Here is a 19,211-nt window from a genome sequence, read left to right on the forward strand (position 1 = left end):
TCCTTATTCATAAAAAAGTAAAAAACATTTTTATGAACCTGGAACTTGCGATTGGCTTAGAGCGTTAACTGACCACGCTAGCCAATCTGCAGCACCCATGCCTGACGTCATTCTGCACTTCCTGACACTCCGTTTCAGAAGCCGAATACCACTGAGCGACCTGGAGATGAAGGAAGCCTTTGGGGGTTAAACCATTTGAGAGCAGTTTAACCCCTTAAAGGAAAGAGCACCAAGGGGCTTCCTGGCATCATAGCATTTTCATTTAGATGAAGTTGTTATGGTGACCAGAATGTTTTGCTTAAAGGAACACTATAGTGTCAGGAATACAAACATGTATTCCTGACACCATAGTTGCGAAAACGCTATTCACCCTGGCTTTATGTGATAATGACTATGCCCCTTCCCTTTCATGACACGGTCAAAAAGGGACCAAGCATGGATGTCGTTAGAATTATGCTCCCCCTGGAAAAATTCCTGCGGACGCCCATGGATACCGCACTCACTAAATAACCCAGGTTTCTATCCCAATGTCCCTCTCCTCTAGGAGTACCATATTGCTGGTATGTCTGAGTGTATAACAGAGCTCTAATCTACAGCAATCGTGCTCACAGTAATTTATCATTAAACTGCAATAAAAAGGGTTTTAAAAATCAGTCTACTATTGGTTTTGTTCTACACAACATTTTAGTTGCATAATTTTTATTAGTAAGTGACGTAAATTTTTTTAGAGTAGTCTGTCTCTGGCCACACTCCCTTCACATCCCTCTTATTTCATTTTACATGTTGGGAGGTATGCGTTCTGTCTAAATTATCTGATCTCTAAGGGTGTTTGAGACTTTCTGACAAATTGTAATTAAACATGTTTGAGCCTATATTTTTCCTGAAATATTGGTATGTGTTTATGATCAAATTAAACCTGTGCCCAGACACACCCTAATACAAATTATACTCCCTCTCCAGAGTAGATCCAGACCTTGTTCTCTGAAAAGGCACCATCAAATTATTATTGAAACATATGCTGTTTGTGCTCCATATTTTCATATAACCTTGCATTATTGTGGTGATACTCAATATTCAAACCAACTACCTATCAGAAGAGAGCTGGGAATATTGGGGAACGGGGGTCAAATGGAGTAACTATTTGACGAAAATTGCTGGAGTTGCAAGGTGTACCATCCTATATACCTGCAACCTCCATTACTATGACCTGCACAATATTGAAAGAGAGGGGAGAAAGAGGAGAGAGACTTGCTCCCCTGCCAGCACTCCTATGGCCCTGCCAGGACTCCCTTGACACCTACAAAAACACAATTCTGATGGGAAATAAATGGCAGCCCTTCAATATGTACAATCTATATTGTACTGGACTGAACCCAAATAATCAAAAAGGATAAAAGCATATGAATGCCTCCTAACCTAAAGCATATACATCCTGCACTTTTAATGTACTGCCCATCTGCACAATGTGAGCATGGAGTGCAAGCAGCGTGGTTCAGAGATTATTATTGCTGACATGGCATTGGCAGCTGACGTTCGGTGAAATGAATCATTAATCATTCTGTAACCAGCGATCCAGCATCATGCACTCACACGTGTCAGCTGACTGATTGGTCATGTGATCTGCGGCCTTTAATGTGGGAGGAGCCTGGGACATGCTGTGTGTGTGTCTGTAATATATACAGTGACTGTCCCACTCCCAGCCATATCCAATTCTTCCGGCTCAGCCCTGCAACATGTCTGTCCTCACAAATCTCTTCGACTACATAGAGAAGTCCCAGGATCTCTATGTTAAGGTGAGGATATAAATCCAGGAGCTTGTTTTACATTGATTTATCTTATCTGATCCACCCTGAACTGCAAGTCATTGTTCAGTTTATATACTTATGGGATGGAGTTTGGGTTTTCTCCACTTGCTAATTTTTAACCGTTGTATGTAGTGTATATCCTGTGTGAGTGTGCATGCCCTCTGAGCATTGTGCAGTGTGCACTTGCTGTGTATATACACTCTGGGCATTGTGCACTTATTGTGTATATACACTCTCTCTGGGCATTGTGCACGTATTGTGTATATACACTCTCTCTGGGCATTGTGCACGTATTGTGTATATACACTCTCTCTGGGCATTGTGCACGTATTGTGTATATACACTCTCTCTGGGCATTGTGCACGTATTGTGTATATACACTCTCTCTGGGCATTGTGCACGTATTGTGTATATACACTCTCTCTGGGCATTGTGCACGTATTGTGTATATACACTCTCTCTGGGCATTGTGCACGTATTGTGTATATACACTCTCTCTGGGCATTGTGCACGTATTGTGTATATACACTCTCTGTGGGCATTGTGCACGTATTGTGTATATACACTCTCTGTGGGCATTGTGCACGTATTGTGTATATACACTCTCTCTGGGCATTGTGCACGTATTGTGTATATACACTCTCTCTGGGCATTGTGCACGTATTGTGTATATACACTCTCTCTGGGCATTGTGTATATACACTCTCTCTGGGCATTGTGCACGTATTGTGTATATACACTCTCTGTGGGCATTGTGCACTTATTGTGTATATACACTCTCTGTGGGCATTGTGCACTTATTGTGTATATACACTCTCTGTGGGCATTGTGCACTTATTGTGTATATACACTCTCTGTGGGCATTGTGCACTTATTGTGTATATACACTCTCTGTGGGCATTGTGCACTTATTGTGTATATACACTCTCTCTGGGCATTGTGCACTTATTGTGTATATACACTCTCTCTGGGCATTGTGCACTTATTAAGTTAATGTTATCTCACATATATATTATTCTTATTATAGCCAAATTTGCCACCCTAACTCCTCGCAAACACTGGCCAAATATTTGTTTTTTTTGTTTTGTTTTTTTTTTTGTTTTTTTTAACACAAAAACAAATATGAACGCTAACTTTGGCCAGTGTTTGTGACTAAGTGGCTACTAAAAAAGACTGGACATACCCTATTTGCAATACCTCTGGTTGTGTACTTTTGCAAATGGTATGCCATCATGGGGGAGCCAGCTCTCAGCGTCATCAGTTGCATGCTTGCTGCTTTCCGACGATCGAAGCCCTAACCTGATGTGCAGCCATCATGGGAAAGTCGGATACCTCAGAACTGGATGTACCACCATGTTGGAGGTGGCGAAAAGCCACAGGAAACTGACCATATTTGGTAATGGGCATTGGTTCATGACAAAACACCTGGACTAAATGAGATCATTAGAGGGGTGTATGTGTGTGTATATATATATATATATATATGTATATGTATATGTATATGTATATGTGTATGAACATGAGGAAGACACGGAGTTTGGTTGAAATGTGTTTATAGTATCGTTATAGTTTTACTTTGTTTTATTTGCAATAAAGGGTTTGTAACTAAATCTGGTTCCTGGCTACCTTTTTAAAGGAATATTGCTGCTTTCTGAGGGACCTGGCACTTGAAGTATTCTACCCTGCATCAACCTGAGATTGATGAAATGCCTGTACAGTGTAGAGCCAACTGGCTCTTTAATTTGTGCGTGTTCCAAGTTATCTCACCATTCTGATTTGTATTTACATACTATACCATGATATTTTTCTTTCATATTATATAGGTTTTAATTACCATCACCAACTGCAAGGTTTTACCACTGTGTGCCCAATCACATTGTTCCCTGTTTGATTGGCATTTGGGCTTGTTCTAGCTGTCATGGCTATCCAAGCATGTTACTGATTGCACAGCAAACATAAAGAATTATTAAACTCTATGCCAAAGAATTGATTAAGGGAGAGCAGAAGAAACTGGCTAGGGAGTATAGGAACAGAGTGACATGACGTCACGCCATTCAGATGCCGCCATGCTGGCAATCCAGTGTCCCTGAGCAGGGCAAATCAGTGACCAGCAGTGGTGGCTGTTACAGAAGTGTAACTCCCACTTCTCTAGTGAGATCATGGTGGAGTAACGGAAGCTTAGGTATGTGGTTGTAGGTTCCCTTTAATATCTGTATGTTTAGCATTTCAAAGCAAAATGCAGCAAATACAGACTTCATGGCCACCTTAAATCACTGATCTGGTCATTGTGCTTGGACTAACACTTTGAATCCATTTAATTTTTCAATGCGTCTGGAATTATCATGCTGCATGTGATGACAGGGTTAAGTTTATAGGGAGGGAAAGCGTGTTATATACAATGCTATATTTGGTATATAGTGGCTTTCTATGTGATCTCCCTGCCAGATCACACCTTGTGATTGGAACTGCATAAAAAAAATAATAATTCTGCAACCAGGTTATTGAGTGGGGATTCATAAGACACAACTGGGTTTTAAATGGGGACAGCTATGATTGCTGCTCAGCCTAACTTAATTGCTGCTGTGGGTTCCCACAGAGCAATAGTACCAGCAAACAAGTTGGGTTGAGCAGCAGTTGGTCCGATAACCATAGAATCTGACCCAACATGGCTGCTCAGCCAAATAATAATAAAATTATCTAGGGATAAAAAAAAATTAAATAAGTATGTATATTTACACATGTTGAATATAGGAAGTGCTGTATGTCTGTGTGACTGTGTGTCTTATCTGCTTTCATAATTATTTATAGAGACTGGCAGAATGGGTGGCAATACAGAGTGTATCTGCCTGGCCAGAAAAAAGAAGCGAGATAAAGAAGATGATGGAAGTTGCAGCTAAGGAGATTGAGCGTCTTGGAGGGGAGGCTGAACTGGTCGACATTGGCAAACAAAAGGTATTCACACCAGGGCTCTGTGTCATGTAGAACAGTGCTTGTCAGAGATTTCTCAAGACACACCAATAATTCAGGTTTTGTCAGTTTACAAATACCAACATACTCTAAAACATTTCCTGTATTCATTCCCAAAATATACCTTACTATCAGACAGCCACAATACAAGATACCATATACAGCAAAATAATTAGAAAAGGCCTTGGGAACCAAATTGGGTTTAGCGTGATCACATATACGTATATGGAAGACGTTCCTTTTTATTCTAAATAAATACATAAGCTCATTTGGGCAGTGTCCTTTTAACCTGTTTCCGTATGTCAAACATGTTTTGTTAGAATTGTTTGTCTTGTTTACCAATTGTACAGTGCTTTAGAATATGTTGGCACCGCATGAATATTTGGAATTTCAGAAAGCATAAGTGTAACTAGAACTCTCTCTAAGTACATACATTTTGGGATCAATTCTGGTGAAAATATATCAATCAAAGCCACAGCCAGTCCAGAATTAAAAACTTAATATTCTGCCCCCTTCATACTTCCTAAGACATGAAATAATGACTAATATAAATCACATTGTTGTCATATAGTCTGCACTTCTTCATGTAACTGACTAATGTTTACGGATAAGCCATCCAAACTCTTAAATGTAGTAATCTTCTTTTATGCCAACCATTAGGTTTTCTTTTGTAGATACTGTATTTATGGTTATATTAGCCCACATATTGGTTAAGCAGTCTTGTTGACCCTTTTAATTATTGATTTTGTTTTATTTTTAGCTCCCTGATGGTTCAGAGATTCCACTTCCCCCTATTATCCTGGGCAAATTGGGTTCCGACCCTGGTAAGAAGACTGTGTGTGTTTATGGACACCTTGATGTCCAGCCAGCAGCTCTGGAGGATGGGTGGGACAGCGAACCCTTTGTGTTGGAAGAAAGAGATGGTAAGTCACAGGAGCTTTAAAATAGGCAAGGTTTGTTTTTCCTAATACTGCCAACACAAGATTATCCATGCTTTGGTTTTCTTTATACTTATGCTACTATAAGTAATCCTGACTTGAAAAACATATCAACTATACTTTCTTTGTTCCTTTTTTCAGACTTGTGTAAATAAAGTTATAGTTTATAATACACCAATGATTTTATGTAAAAAAGAAAAATCATTTGGCAGTATTGATTTAGAAATAAAGTACACCATATGAAGGTGGATGTGTTTTGATTCCTTCCACTTCTCCTCTGTCTACCTTGGAACACTGCAAACACCATAACAATTACAGCTCCTTGTAGTGGTGATGGTGCCATAACTGGCGTTATCCCATGAAAACTTAGCTAGGTCTCTGAAATCGGTCCTATTTTGCTCTGTAGAAACATAGGACTTCTGCTGGAGAAGAGCAGATGCATTGCAGGGTCCTGGTAAGTTTTCAAACTATTTTAGCAGTTTGATATTTTACTTTGGGATGGTGCCAGGGCACTCCTGACACCATAACCTTTACAGCAGACTTGAATCGTTCTGGTGCTTTGACTGTTCCTTTAAAACTGTTTGAAAAGTCACTGCTTTTGTCTACGCATGTTAAAGTGAAGCTGTCATCTGCACACCATATAGATGACGAGTTCACATTCAGGTAGGTGTAGATTCGTTCTGAACATTACATACATGGTCATTTTACTGAATTCTGAATTTTAGCTTATTTAAATATGAATTTTAAAACACAGGCTGGAATAGCCAAGCTGTGTCTGGAGCTGAGTTTGAGAATGTTTCATTATTATGACAATTGGCATTTCTATAGCGCCAACTTATTGTGCAGCACTTTAGAATATTATAGAGGGGGAAATAAAGATTGTTACAGGAATAAAAGGTTGAGGAGGACCCTGTTAGTTTTCATTATTCACATGTGAAAGGTACAATTATTTCTGGAAATACACTTTGTTATGCTTTCATAATACTGAAATTTGTTTTAGTGTAATTTTTTTTATTTCTTTTTAATTTCTGACTGCATAGTTAAAGTAACAAGGTTGCTTAGCATTTCTGTTTTACTGTTACTTGTCAGCAACATTTTCCATTCAAGTCAATGCATGTTCCAAAGTCCTGACTTAAATGTTTATTGCTCAGCCAGCAAAACTAAACTTGAAGTCCAGAAACTGCCATTTATTCAGTGCTTACACCTTGCAGACGAGGGTGAGATTATTAGGCTACATGTCCACCTTAAAAAAAAAAAAAAAAAAAAAAAAAAAATGCAGTCCACTGTTTGTGGGTGTAAGAAACGTGGGGATATTTGAACATGGAGGAGATGATTAAATGATGATCTAGCAGCCACAATATGGTGTGCTTTCAAAGCTGTCGTTCGGGGGTACTTGATTAAGCTAAAAAACAAGATCCAGAGAGAAAAAGGCCTGAGTAGGGAAAGACTTTATATTGAATATTATCAATTAGCAAGGAAAAATACAATTGTACTAAACATAGAGTCATCTAAACAATTATCAGAGCTTAGAATGAAGATAGAAAAAATAGAAAGGGAAAGAATAGAAAAAAAATTAGATCGGATGAAAGCAAACTTCTATTATGAAAATAATAAGATCAATAAATGGCTTACTAAAAAATTGAAAAAAACAGAAGGAAAAAACAGGATACATAGTATTAGGAAGGAAAAAATATTATTAAAGAAACCAGAAGATATAGCAAAGGCTTTTCAAATATATTACGAAGAATTGTATAATATTCCAAATCAACCAAAAGATCAAATAATAAATGATTATCTGAAGGAAATATGTTTCCCCAAGATTGCAGAAGACCAAAAAGGAAAGCTCAACGCTCCCTTGCAAGAAACAGAATTTCGTACAGCTATAAAAAAATTACTGAGCTATAAAACTCCTGGTCCGGATGGTCTGACTAATAGATTTTATAAAATCTATGGAGATATTTTGGTGGAACATCTGGCCAAAACATATAATGAAATAACAATGAATGGCAGGGGCCCAAAAGAACTTTTACAAGCCAATATAATTCCTATTATTAAAAAGGACGAAGATCGCCTAGAATTAAAAAACTATCGCCCCATTTCTCTTATCAATGTGGATTCTAAATTATTTTCTTCTATACTGGCAGAAAGGCTGAAAGGGATAGTAGGAGATCTAGTACACAGTGATCAGATAGGATTTGTCCCCACAAGACAGGCGAGCACTAACATAAGGAGAATGATCGATGTCCTGGATTGGAGCGATGGCTCAGGGATTCCCCTCCTGACCCTGTCATTGGATGCAGAAAAGGCCTTTGACAGGGTCGGGTGGGGATTTATGATGGGGGTGTTGAAGGCAATGGGAATAGATGGCTGGATGCTTTCAGCAATTGGTTCTATTTATCAAAACCCGATGGCAAGAGTGGTAGGATTGGATTTGTGTTCAGAGTGGTTTCATCTAAAAAATGGTACCCGTCAAGGGTGCCCATTGTCACCCATTTTATATATATTGTCCATGGAAGCATTGGCGATTAGAATAAGAAATAACCCCAATATTCGGGGAGTCCCCTCTCTAGACAGAGAATTGAAAATCAGTATGTACGCCGATGATACCATTCTGACCCTTACAGACCCAGCCGAGTCAATTGAGAGCCTGATGAAAGAGATAGAATAGTATAGTCTCGAATTATAAGATAAATATAGAAAAAACGTTAGTGATGTTCAAAAATTGCAATAAAAACTGGAAAGACGAATTTCTTAAGATCTATGGCTTTTCAGATGCTAACGGCAGCTTTGAATATCTAGGTATACTTATATCAGATGATATTGACAAAATAATAGAGATTAATTATAAGAAATTACTGAAGTCCACTGGAATAACACTAAAAAAATGGAATTGTCTATTCTTTAGCTGGTTGGGAAGGATAAATATAATCAATTCGTATATAATTCCTAGATGGACCTATTTTTTTAGAATGGTTCCTTTAAAAATTCCCTTACCCTGGATTGAGATTGTACAAAGGTTAATTAAAAACTTTATTTGGAAGGGGAAAAGACCGCGTATTAGCCTAGATCAATTAACTAACACTACAGGACAGGGAGGGGTAAATTTCCCAGACTTGATAAATCATTACGAAGCCACTATTGTATACCATACCCAATTATTGACAAAAAAAGATTCTCGAAAATTGGCTTGGTATTGTTTAGAGACCCAAACATTGAATGGGATAAAACTAACAAGGGCTATTTGGCAACCAAAAAAGTATGGAGAAGTAATTGGTAATAAAATCCTTTCCCATCTATTAAATCAATGGTTTTTGATTAAAAAAAAAAACTAAAAATTTTGGAAAATCTATATGGATTTATGGAGATAGGTTTATTAGAGGTTTTCATGAATGACTTAAAAATTGACTCTTGGAGGGGAAGGAATATCCTAACACTAGAAGACATATTATTAAGAGATAAAATGAAAGATTTCCTAACCTTGTCAGAAGTATTTGGTCTCCCCCAAATGGAGATTTTTCGATATCTAAGGATAAAATCATGTCTGGGGAAGAACCTCGCAAGTAGTAATAATAATAGGAATAGTCTTATAATACAGATTTTTGGAAATGAAAATCCAAACAAAAATATGGCTAAATGTTATGCCCTGATAAGATCATCCCCTAAAATTAACTCATCTAAACAGATAAAGAGCTGGGAACAAGAATGCAATCTAAAAATAGACTTACTAGAATGGGGCAATATGTTGACACAAGTCAAAAACAATATTCATAATACGATTCTATTTGAGACACACTATAAAATCTGCTATCGGTGGTATTTGGTACCAAGCAGATTAAACAGAATCGATCAAAGGGAGTCCAGCCAATGTTGGAGATGTGGTTCAGCAGTTGGTAGCTTTATACATATATGGTGGAACTGCGAAATAATAAAAAAAATTTGGGTGGAAGTCTTTAGAAAATTATATATTTGGGATACAATCTGGATAGAACAATCCCCAATCACTGCTCTGCTTCATTTACATTGGCCGGACCTTTGTTTATACCAACAATATTTAGTGACCCATGCTTTTGTAGCAGTTAAAATACTAATAGCCAGAAAATGGAAAAATCCCACAACAATTGAGTATAAAAACTGGGAAAACCAATTGGTTTTACAGCTTAAAAACGAGAAAACACTACTTAGAACTAAGGAGAACGTACGTAAATATGAAATGAGTAAAAAATGTCTACAACTGTTAGAAAGGAATCAGTAGCTCCCAAAGACCCTAATTTAAGGCTTCATCATATTGAATCGCTATATACATAATCATATTCAAAGCAACTCAACTAGGTTGTTACCCTATCCCACTATGTCTTGTGTGTGTGTGTATGTGTGAGGTTCTAGTATGTACAAATGAGAATCTGTAAAATGGAAGAATTATATATGTGTATATTTTCTATATATGTATTAATATTTTATATATGAGATATTTGTATGGTATATGTTATATGTTAAAAATCAAATAAAGAAATTTTAGAAATATAGATGTAGGGCAGAATTAACTGGATTGGCAACTGCACAAGATGAGGGTGAAAGAGTGAAGTGGGTAAATGTGAAATGCTTAGAATATACATGTTTGGCTGACTTTAGTCGGTCACAGGTTATCATTCTTCAGCTGACTTTGCAGGCTTTAGAGGAAGTGGTTCTAAGCCGCAGGCACGGACAGAGTTTGTCTATTAAAGCACTTCTTGTATTTATAAATTGTCGTGTTTTAAGAGTGACAAATCCTCAGAGGGTTTCTGGATACTCGATGGCTCTTTCTTTGTCACAAATTCTGACGCCAAAATTATTTTGTGTATGTGTGTGTATATATATATATATATATATATATATATATATATATATATATATATATATATATGACCCAGGCTACATGTAACGTACTAGATGTTTAAAATGGCGTCATGAAAATAGTACTTTAGCAGTTTGTACAATCTAAATTTATTTAAGTATTGCTTTGTTTATTCAGTATTCATTGATACATTTTATAAATGCAGCATATAAATAAGTCATTAAAATAGACCTATCATGCAACATACCAGCTAGCTTTAAATCAAAGGCATAACATTCCATCTGTACATTGTGGTAACAGCAATAGCTAGAAAAACATAAATTTTACTTACCGTAAATTTCTTTTTCCTGAAGATTAGAGGCAGTGCTTATACCACAGGGATATCCAATCTGGAGGGAAAAAACAGGCAGGCAAATCTCCAAACATTTAAACCCTCCCCTAATTACCTCCTTTCCCATAAGTAGCAGCTCCTCCTGATCATACCCAGAAAATACATAAGCCAAATAGCTGCAAAATTACTGAGTTTATTAGAAAAAAAGGGGCGGGAATGTAGCACTGCCTCTAATCTTCAGGAAAAAGAAATTTACGGTAAGTAAAATTTATGTTTTTCCCTTCAGATTAGAGGCAGTGCTTATACCACAGGGATATAATAAAGCAGATCCTGAGGGCGGGTTCATTTCACTACAGCTTGAAGCACCTTGCGCCCAAAAGCAGCATCCTCCGAGGCCAGTATGTCCAACTTGTAGTGTCTTGAGAAAGTATGGAGAGAGGACCAAGTAGCAGCCGAACAAATCTGAGAGGGAGATGCAGCTGCTCGGAGAGCCCAAGACGTCGAAACCGCTCTAGTAGAGTGGGCCTTTATAGGGCCTGGATGTTCCATGCCATTCTTGGAATAAGCCAACAGAATACAATCCTTCAGCCATCTAGCCAGAGAACTCTTCGAAACCTTCATGCCTTTCCTAGTGCCTCTGAATAGGACAAAAAGACTATTATCCTTCCTGAAGGATTCCGTAGATTTTAGGTATTGTAAAAGACATCTCTTTACGTCTAGGCAGTGAAATTTGCTTTCCAAGGCATTAGATGGATTCTGACAAAAAGTCGGTAAGACCACTTCCTGGTTGACGTTCGAAACCGAAAAAACTTTAGGTATAAAAGAAGGATCGAGCTTTAGAACCACCTTGTCCTGATGGAAAACTAAAAAAGGAAAATTCGCCCGAAGAGCTTGAATCTCACAAATTCTTTTAGCTGATGTAATAGCCACCAAAAAGACAGTTTTTAACGAAATAATCTTCAGGGAAGCTTCCTCCAATGGTTCAAAGGGCGGCTCACAAAGCGCTGAAAGAACTAAGTTAAGATCCCAGGGAGGATAGGTTTCCCTAACATAGGGCACCAAACGAGTTAGAGCTCTGAAGAACCTCGAAATCAGAATATTAGAGGCCAAGCATCTGAGGGAGAAGAAACTGATAGCAGAAACCTGCAATTTCAATGAAGCAGGTTTAAGACCTTTAGCAAATCCCATCTGAAGGAAACTTAGAATCTTCTGGATGGATGCGGAAACAGGGTTGACTTTAAATCTACAACACCACTGACAGAATATCTTCCAAATTCTAGCGTAGATCTTTGAAGTAGATTCCTTGTTAGTTGCCAACAGGATTTTTATCACTTCAGTATCCAGACCGTTGCTCTCTAGAATCTGGCGTTCAGAAACCAGGCCGTCAAATGGAATCTTCGAAGGGTCGGCAGAGGCACCATGGCGTCCTCTAGTATTTCTCTTGAAAGCGGGAGCTTCCAAAATGTGGCCCCTGGAAAATTCAGGAGAACCGAGAACCAACTTCTTCTTGGCCACCATGGAAGGATAAGGATAATACGTACACTTTCCAGTCTTACTTTTTGAAGTATTCTGGGAATAAGCACTACTGGCGGGAAGGCATAAGCCAGGTTGAACTTCCATGGAACTGACAGGGCATCTATGATATCCGGCCTGTCTGTTGGATTTAGGGATGCAAAACGTCTTGTCTTCCTGTTCATTCTGGAAGCCATCAGATCTATCTCCGGAACACCGAAGCGGTCTGTGATGAACTTGAAAGTTCTGCATGACAGGGACCAATCTGCTTGTTTCAAATGATGCCTGCTCAGGGCATCTGCCACCACATTGAATTTCCCTAAAATGTGAACTGCTGAAATTGACATCAGGTGCACTTCTGACCACAGCATGATTATTGAACAAAGGCTTTCTAACTTTGTTGATCTCGTACCTCCCTGTCTGTTCAAATATGCCACTGTCGTTCGATTGTCTGAGCGGATTTGAATATGTCGATCTTTGATAAGCATCTGAAATGCCAAGAGTGCCATCCACACGGCCTTTAATTCCCTGAAGTTCGAGGAATTTTTCATATCCTTCTCTTGCCAGGACCCCTGCTTCTTGATGTCTCCCAGATGGGCCCCCCAGCCCAGGGCAGAGGCGTCTGTCGTAATTAAAGTGAAGGACTTCATCCGGAATGACAGACCCTCGTGCAGGAATCGAGAAGATGTCCACCACTGCAGACTTCTCAAAGTTAGCTTGTTGAACCTCATAAGCCCATCCAGGCCGAGTTCCTGTCGATTCCAGACTTGCAGAATGTTTCTTTGTAGAGGTCTCATTCTGGCTTTTGCCCAACCGACTGCCGGGATTGAGGCTGTAAACAGACCCAGTAAGCCCATGGCTTCTCTGATTGAAAACACAATCTTTCTTCTGAGATTCCGAATTAATCGCTTGATTTTTAGTTTCTTCTCTTCTGGCAGGAATATCTTCATTGCGATAGAATCCAAAATCAGACCCAGGAACTGGATCCTTTGAACTGGCACCAGTTCCGATTTGTTGAAATTTATTAGCCAGCCATGCTTTTCTAGCGATTCTATCGCTGTCCCCAGGTCTAGCTGTAGTTGACCTTGGGACTCTGCAATCAACAGCCAGTCGTCCAAATACGGAATGACAGAGATGCCCATACCTCTTAGAAAAGCTGAAACGACTACTAGCAGCTTTGTGAATACCCTGGGTGCTGATGACAGGCCGAAAGGTAATGCTCTGAATTGGTAATGTTTGATTACTGATCGGCAGCACACAGCGAACCTTAGAAGACTTTTGCTGGATTCTGCTATGGGCACATGAAGATAGGCATCTTTTAAATCCAGGGACGCAAACCAACTTTTTGGATGAATAAGCAGAGTAGCGGACTTTATGGTTTCCATGAGGAACTTCTTTTTGATAATCCACCTGTTTACGGCTTTTAGATCTAAAATGGGTCTGAACGAACCATCTGGCTTTGGAACCAAGAAAAGTCTTGAATAGGTGCCCCGAAAACTTTCCTTGAGAGGAACTTCTTCCACCACTCTTTTCAGTAATAGAGTCGATACTTCTCGCATCAGAGAGAGTTCCATCTCTAGAGAATGAACCTCGGAACATAGAAACATTTCCATTGGGGCTTGTGATAATTCTAGAGCGTATCCGTGTTTTATCACTGTGAGAACCCAGCGATCTGATGTTGTTCCTTTCCAGTGCTCTAGGAAGTGACTCAGCCTTCCACCCACAGGCCTGGCGTCATAACTTTTTATTTCTTCTGTCAGAAAATCTTTCCTTCTTCCTATAATCAAAGGCTTTTTTATGCTGACCCCTGAAATAGTTTCTACGAAAGGAACTTCTAAATGAGGGAAGCGACTCCGCTTTACGTCTTCTAAACTGCTTCTTAAATGATTCTGGTAAAGCTTTCCTTCCTTCCTTCATCTGTTTTAACAATTCATCCAGTTTTGAACCAAAAAGTCTTCCTGGTTCAAAGGATAGGTCACACAGTGAATTCTTAGATGCTGTATCTGCTGACCAATTTTTGAGCCAAAGCGCTCTTCTGGCGACTGTTGAAGTACCTATATTCTTGGCCGAAATTTTTAGGCTTTCTGCAGACGCATCTACCAAAAAATCAGATGCCCTCCTGATATTCTTTAATAGCTTTACCGGTTCTTCCTTAGTTTCTCCCGTATAAACTTTTTCTAGTTCTTCCAACCAAAGTCTTTGGGCCTTGGCAACAGATGACCCCGTAATCAAAGCTTTAGCTTGGGCTGCAGAAGATATGAACAACTTTTTTAAGGAGGAGTCAATGCGTTTGTCCATGACATCCTTGAGCCCGCTTGTGTCTCCAATCGGTAAAGTAGTTTTCTTAGAGATTTGAGCAATAGGAACGTCCACTACAGGGACCGTATCCAGCTTACAGTCTTGTTCCGATGCTAAGGAAAAAAGAGTTTTAAAATGTCTAGACAGAAACGGCTTGTGACTAGGGAATTTCCACTCTTTTAAAATCAATTCCTTAATCTGTGGGAGAAAAGGAAACACTTTGGACTTTTTCCCTGTTTCCTCAATTCCAAAAATGCACTGCACTTCTTTAATCAATTTCCCAATTGCTTCATCTGGGAAGGCAAACTCCTCATCTGAAGAATCACTACCTGAAATTTCCTCATACTCAGAACCACTAGTTACTGAAGTAGTATCAGAAGCTTCCCAAGATCTCAGTCTTTTCTTAGCATGTTTTACAACTTGCGAATCTTGGGCAACCGAGGCCTGGACTGACTGTAATGCAGCCGACTGCATATCCACAAATGTTTGCTGCATACTTTGTTGCAACCAGCTGAGGAAAGTAGACATTTCTGTTCTCTTTGCTTCCTCTGAAGCTTCTTTAGAACACACTGAGCAAAGTTTCTTTTTACAACCATCTGGCATAGGTTGGCTACACACAGAGCAGATTAAATGCTTGGCTTTAGATGAACATTTCCCCTTTTCAGCAACTTTATCCAAATTTTCCGGATTAGACATACTGAAAAGAGAAAACAAAAAAGGGAAAACAATCAAATTTTTCTCCTTATCGATTCAGGCTAGGACCCATTTAATTAAAAACTTAATCAGTCTTACCTTAAATGGCCTGAGAGTGTGTTGGAGGGCAGGTGAGAACACTCTTTACAACCGATCTGAGAGCTCCTGGCAAACAGAGGTTGCTGCTGGTAAATGCTCATATAAGTCCTGAAACCAAAGAGAACGCCCAGTTCAAATTTGGCGCCTGAATCAAGGTTCGCATTGCGCATGCGCATAGCGCTCCGCGACTCCCTAGTGGAACGCAACGCAACCTGTGTGTGCGTTCCACCGCAGGACTTCCCAGCCGACGCACGCCTGCGTCCTTCGTCAGACCGGCACCTGGCACGGCATTAGACGGCAACATAAAACTTGAGGGACCACGCCGTCCGGCGTGTTAAAGGCTACTTACCCGGACATGAAGGAAGCAGTGCCCCCAGAGCCTCAGCCCTTCTCACCTGCTTCCTGGAGAACCTCCTGTCTAACCTCCCCTGCCGGAGGCAGGCAAAGAACTGGGTATGATCAGGAGGAGCTGCTACTTATGGGAAAGGAGGTAATTAGGGGAGGGTTTAAATGTTTGGAGATTTGCCTGCCTGTTTTTTCCCTCCAGATTGGATATCCCTGTGGTATAAGCACTGCCTCTAATCTGAAGGGAAAAATATAATCCCTCACCCATCTGTCAATCAGTTGAGCGGACAGGCGAACCCTCCTTGAGTCTGTTCTCCTGCTCTTCATAACATATTTGTTACTGTGCCTCCAGGATTAACATAGGAATTATGTCAGTGTTCTGCTCCCAATGTACTGGTAGTGAAGTTCAAATGCTGGCATCCTTAGGAGGATTGCCCTGCTTGGGGAAGTGTCACCAAGTTGGGCCACTCACATTACGTTACATAGTGGCAGGATTAAAAGGTGGATGTTACAGTATTGTCAAACCCACAGACGTGAGGATGTTGACACTGGAACAATGGACAGCGGCTATTTACATATAATACTGCCTCATAAAGATACGTGATATATTTGTTTTTGTTAAGTTTAACTTTTTTATGACTGGTTCACTTTAGTTATGTTGGTACTCGGTGTGTCCCCTTAGGTCAAGCGTAAACTAAGCAGTATTTGAAACTGCAATGAAAAAATTTAAGAAATGTCTCCTACTAAAGCCACAAGTATTACAATGTAAAGAAGTTGGTAGGCTTGATTTAAAAAAAAAAAAAAAAAAAGTAGCTTATCCAAATATGAGAGAGCAGTAACATTGTATCTGGAATCCTTCCTAAATACTTTAACCACTTTACAGCCTACTTGTTTTAGCAAATGCCCCTTAATCTCTCTGGCTATCAACCGTATTCCTGTAAATGAGAGATTTTTGGTTATAGTTATATATATTTTTTTTGTTTAGTCAGCCACAGCAATAAATATGGTTTTCTGTAATCCTATAATTCTGGATGTAGCATGCAGGGGTGTCAAATCTGTGTGGTGTAATGCCCAGAATGTTAGCTCTGGGCAACAGGCCAGCATTTTTTTCTGCCTTTTTTTCCTTGCTGCGGGAGTTCTGCTACAGGGGAGGACAGGGCTAGTCAAGGAGTGTTCTGCTCTGCACCTTCAGAGATTGCAGACCAAAGTAATTGCTCAATAATGAGTCCGTATAGGATGAGTTTTATAGCAGCTGCTTTTTGACTCCTGGATCGCCCATGAGGGAGTGGTTACTGTGGTTTCTGCCTGCCGGTGGTGCCGGTCACTTGCTACTCCATCAGAGACCATGGTCCCCTCTCTGCAGGTTCTGCAAAATAGAGTATCTACATATTGCAGACATCACACATACCTCAGCCAGCACACATCCAGGGCACACCACACACACACACACACACACAGCCAGGAAACATTACACACAGCTGGTGCACACCACACACCTATGATATGGAGGACACTGTCATTTGGAAAAGTAGAGCCTTTTTTACAATTAATTGCAATGGGTCACAGATTACAAGAACCAACATGTATGAATAAAACACATTGTGGTGTCTGTATAGATTCTTATGAAAATTAATTTCTTTGTATATTTGTTTTACTAAAATAATTTTAAATAAATAAGACCTAGAAAGGAACATAAGGATGTTGCATAATATATAATTTTATTTTCATATTTTTGTGTGGGAGAGGTAGGCCACTTTCAGATAGAACATTGACTTGATTGCAATTGTATGCGTGCTTATAAATTGCAGCCATAAATAGCTGTAGGTCTTTGTGAGTTGGCTATCAAGACATTTGTATTTGCTGAGAATGTAAAATAAAACCTCTTTCTCACGCTCCTGCAGGTAGCTTGTGGGCTAATCTGGTTTCTGATAATGGCTTCTACTGATGAACTGACTGTTGGATTCTATTGTTATCTTAAGCAAGAAATAATTCTGCCAAAGACTTGTTGATTTAGCAATTTATCACATATTAAGAAGATTATCTGTCTCAGTGCTGAAGGTTGCTATATTGTGCTGAAGTAGAACTCTTGAGGCTGTAATCAAGCAAGGCCATGCCTGATATTTGCAGCCACATCTTACTCCTGACAATAATACATTGTCAATAGAACTTGCATTGCTGTCTGTTCTCTCTGAAAACACAACAGACCCCCCTAGTCATTTTCTAAGCAATAGTTATTAATGCAGCTCTGTTCATAGTTCACTCATGCAGGATGGCACCTTTTAAATACCTCGTTTTAGGGTGTTTAATGCTTCTATGCATCTAAAACATTGCAGTTGAAGTAGTGAGTTTTAAATGCCAAGCGTCAGTGGAGAGAGAAGCTGGAATAATGTTGTTGCATCACTGTTGATAATGCGGATGATTTAAATGCTACCACTATGGATAAGGGTAGGTTTGAAAGGATGATGTTTAGAAATGGGGCAGATTTAGGTGGGGTAAAGTCTTTAAAGATTCTCTGGATTGTTGCGTCTATGATTCTCTGCCAGGTATTGCCTTTTAATTCTAACTCTCTCCTCATCCTAAACCACCCTTAATCTCTCAGTACGGACGCATCATTCTAACCAGTACTATAATGACACCGTGATATTTTTAGTGTAACATTATAATATCACCATAATAACTATAACATTTGTAAAGCCAACTTTTTTAAAGTGAATTTTGCATTGCAGCATTATGTTTGTAGTTCTTTGTATAATATAATATGAGGTGAGGTTTGTAAAGCAAAACTCTATAATATCAAGCCCAGCATATAAATAAAGATCTGTGTGTATATATATATATATATATATATATATATATATATATATATATATATATATACCTTCTCACATTTTTCTTACTGCCCATTTATTTTTCTTAATTTACTCCTTCTTAATCGCAAGCAATCCACGCACTCTTATATTTTCTTCAGCCCCTTTCTCTCTCTCTCTCTCCCATTACCTTATTTGTTTTAATTTATTTAATTTTTTCCCCCCAAAAAACTAGGAGGCTAGCAAAAGGGCCACTAAGCCCACCTACCTTCTTACCAGTGTTTCATAAAAGTTGCATGTGTGTTGTTGGATTGTGTATTTTTTTATTTATTTTATTTTTAAGTCTGTTATGTTTTTTCTATTTTCCTAGGCAAACTGTATGGGAGAGGATCTACAGATGACAAAGGTCCTGTGCTTGCATGGCTGAACAGCATAGAGGCTTATCAAAAAACTAACCAGGTAAACCTGCAATCTGATATGTGGTTGTTAAACAGTTACGAGAATTGCCTTGTTCCACGCATTAATCTCTTATGGCTTGCTGAACTGGATTGCCATGAATTCAAAGAGTAATCAAAGGATCATAGG

General features: G+C 39.1%; 1 protein-coding gene across 1 annotated transcript in view; it reads left to right on the forward strand.

The window, feature by feature from the left end:
• The first annotated feature begins 1,643 nt into the window (after nt 1-1,643).
• The window catches only part of CNDP2 (carnosine dipeptidase 2), a 101,789-nt gene continuing 84,221 nt past the window's right edge, over nt 1,644-19,211 (forward strand). The window contains exons 1-4 of the mRNA XM_063451625.1: nt 1,644-1,793; nt 4,614-4,757; nt 5,533-5,695; nt 18,997-19,085. Coding sequence (XP_063307695.1) covers nt 1,734-1,793; nt 4,614-4,757; nt 5,533-5,695; nt 18,997-19,085 — 456 coding nt within the window. The 5' untranslated portion in view covers nt 1,644-1,733. The remainder of the gene's footprint in view (nt 1,794-4,613; nt 4,758-5,532; nt 5,696-18,996; nt 19,086-19,211) is intronic.

This window comes from Pelobates fuscus, chromosome 4, assembly GCF_036172605.1.
Source record: "Pelobates fuscus isolate aPelFus1 chromosome 4, aPelFus1.pri, whole genome shotgun sequence".
In the NCBI taxonomy this organism is placed as follows: Eukaryota; Metazoa; Chordata; class Amphibia; order Anura; family Pelobatidae; genus Pelobates; species Pelobates fuscus.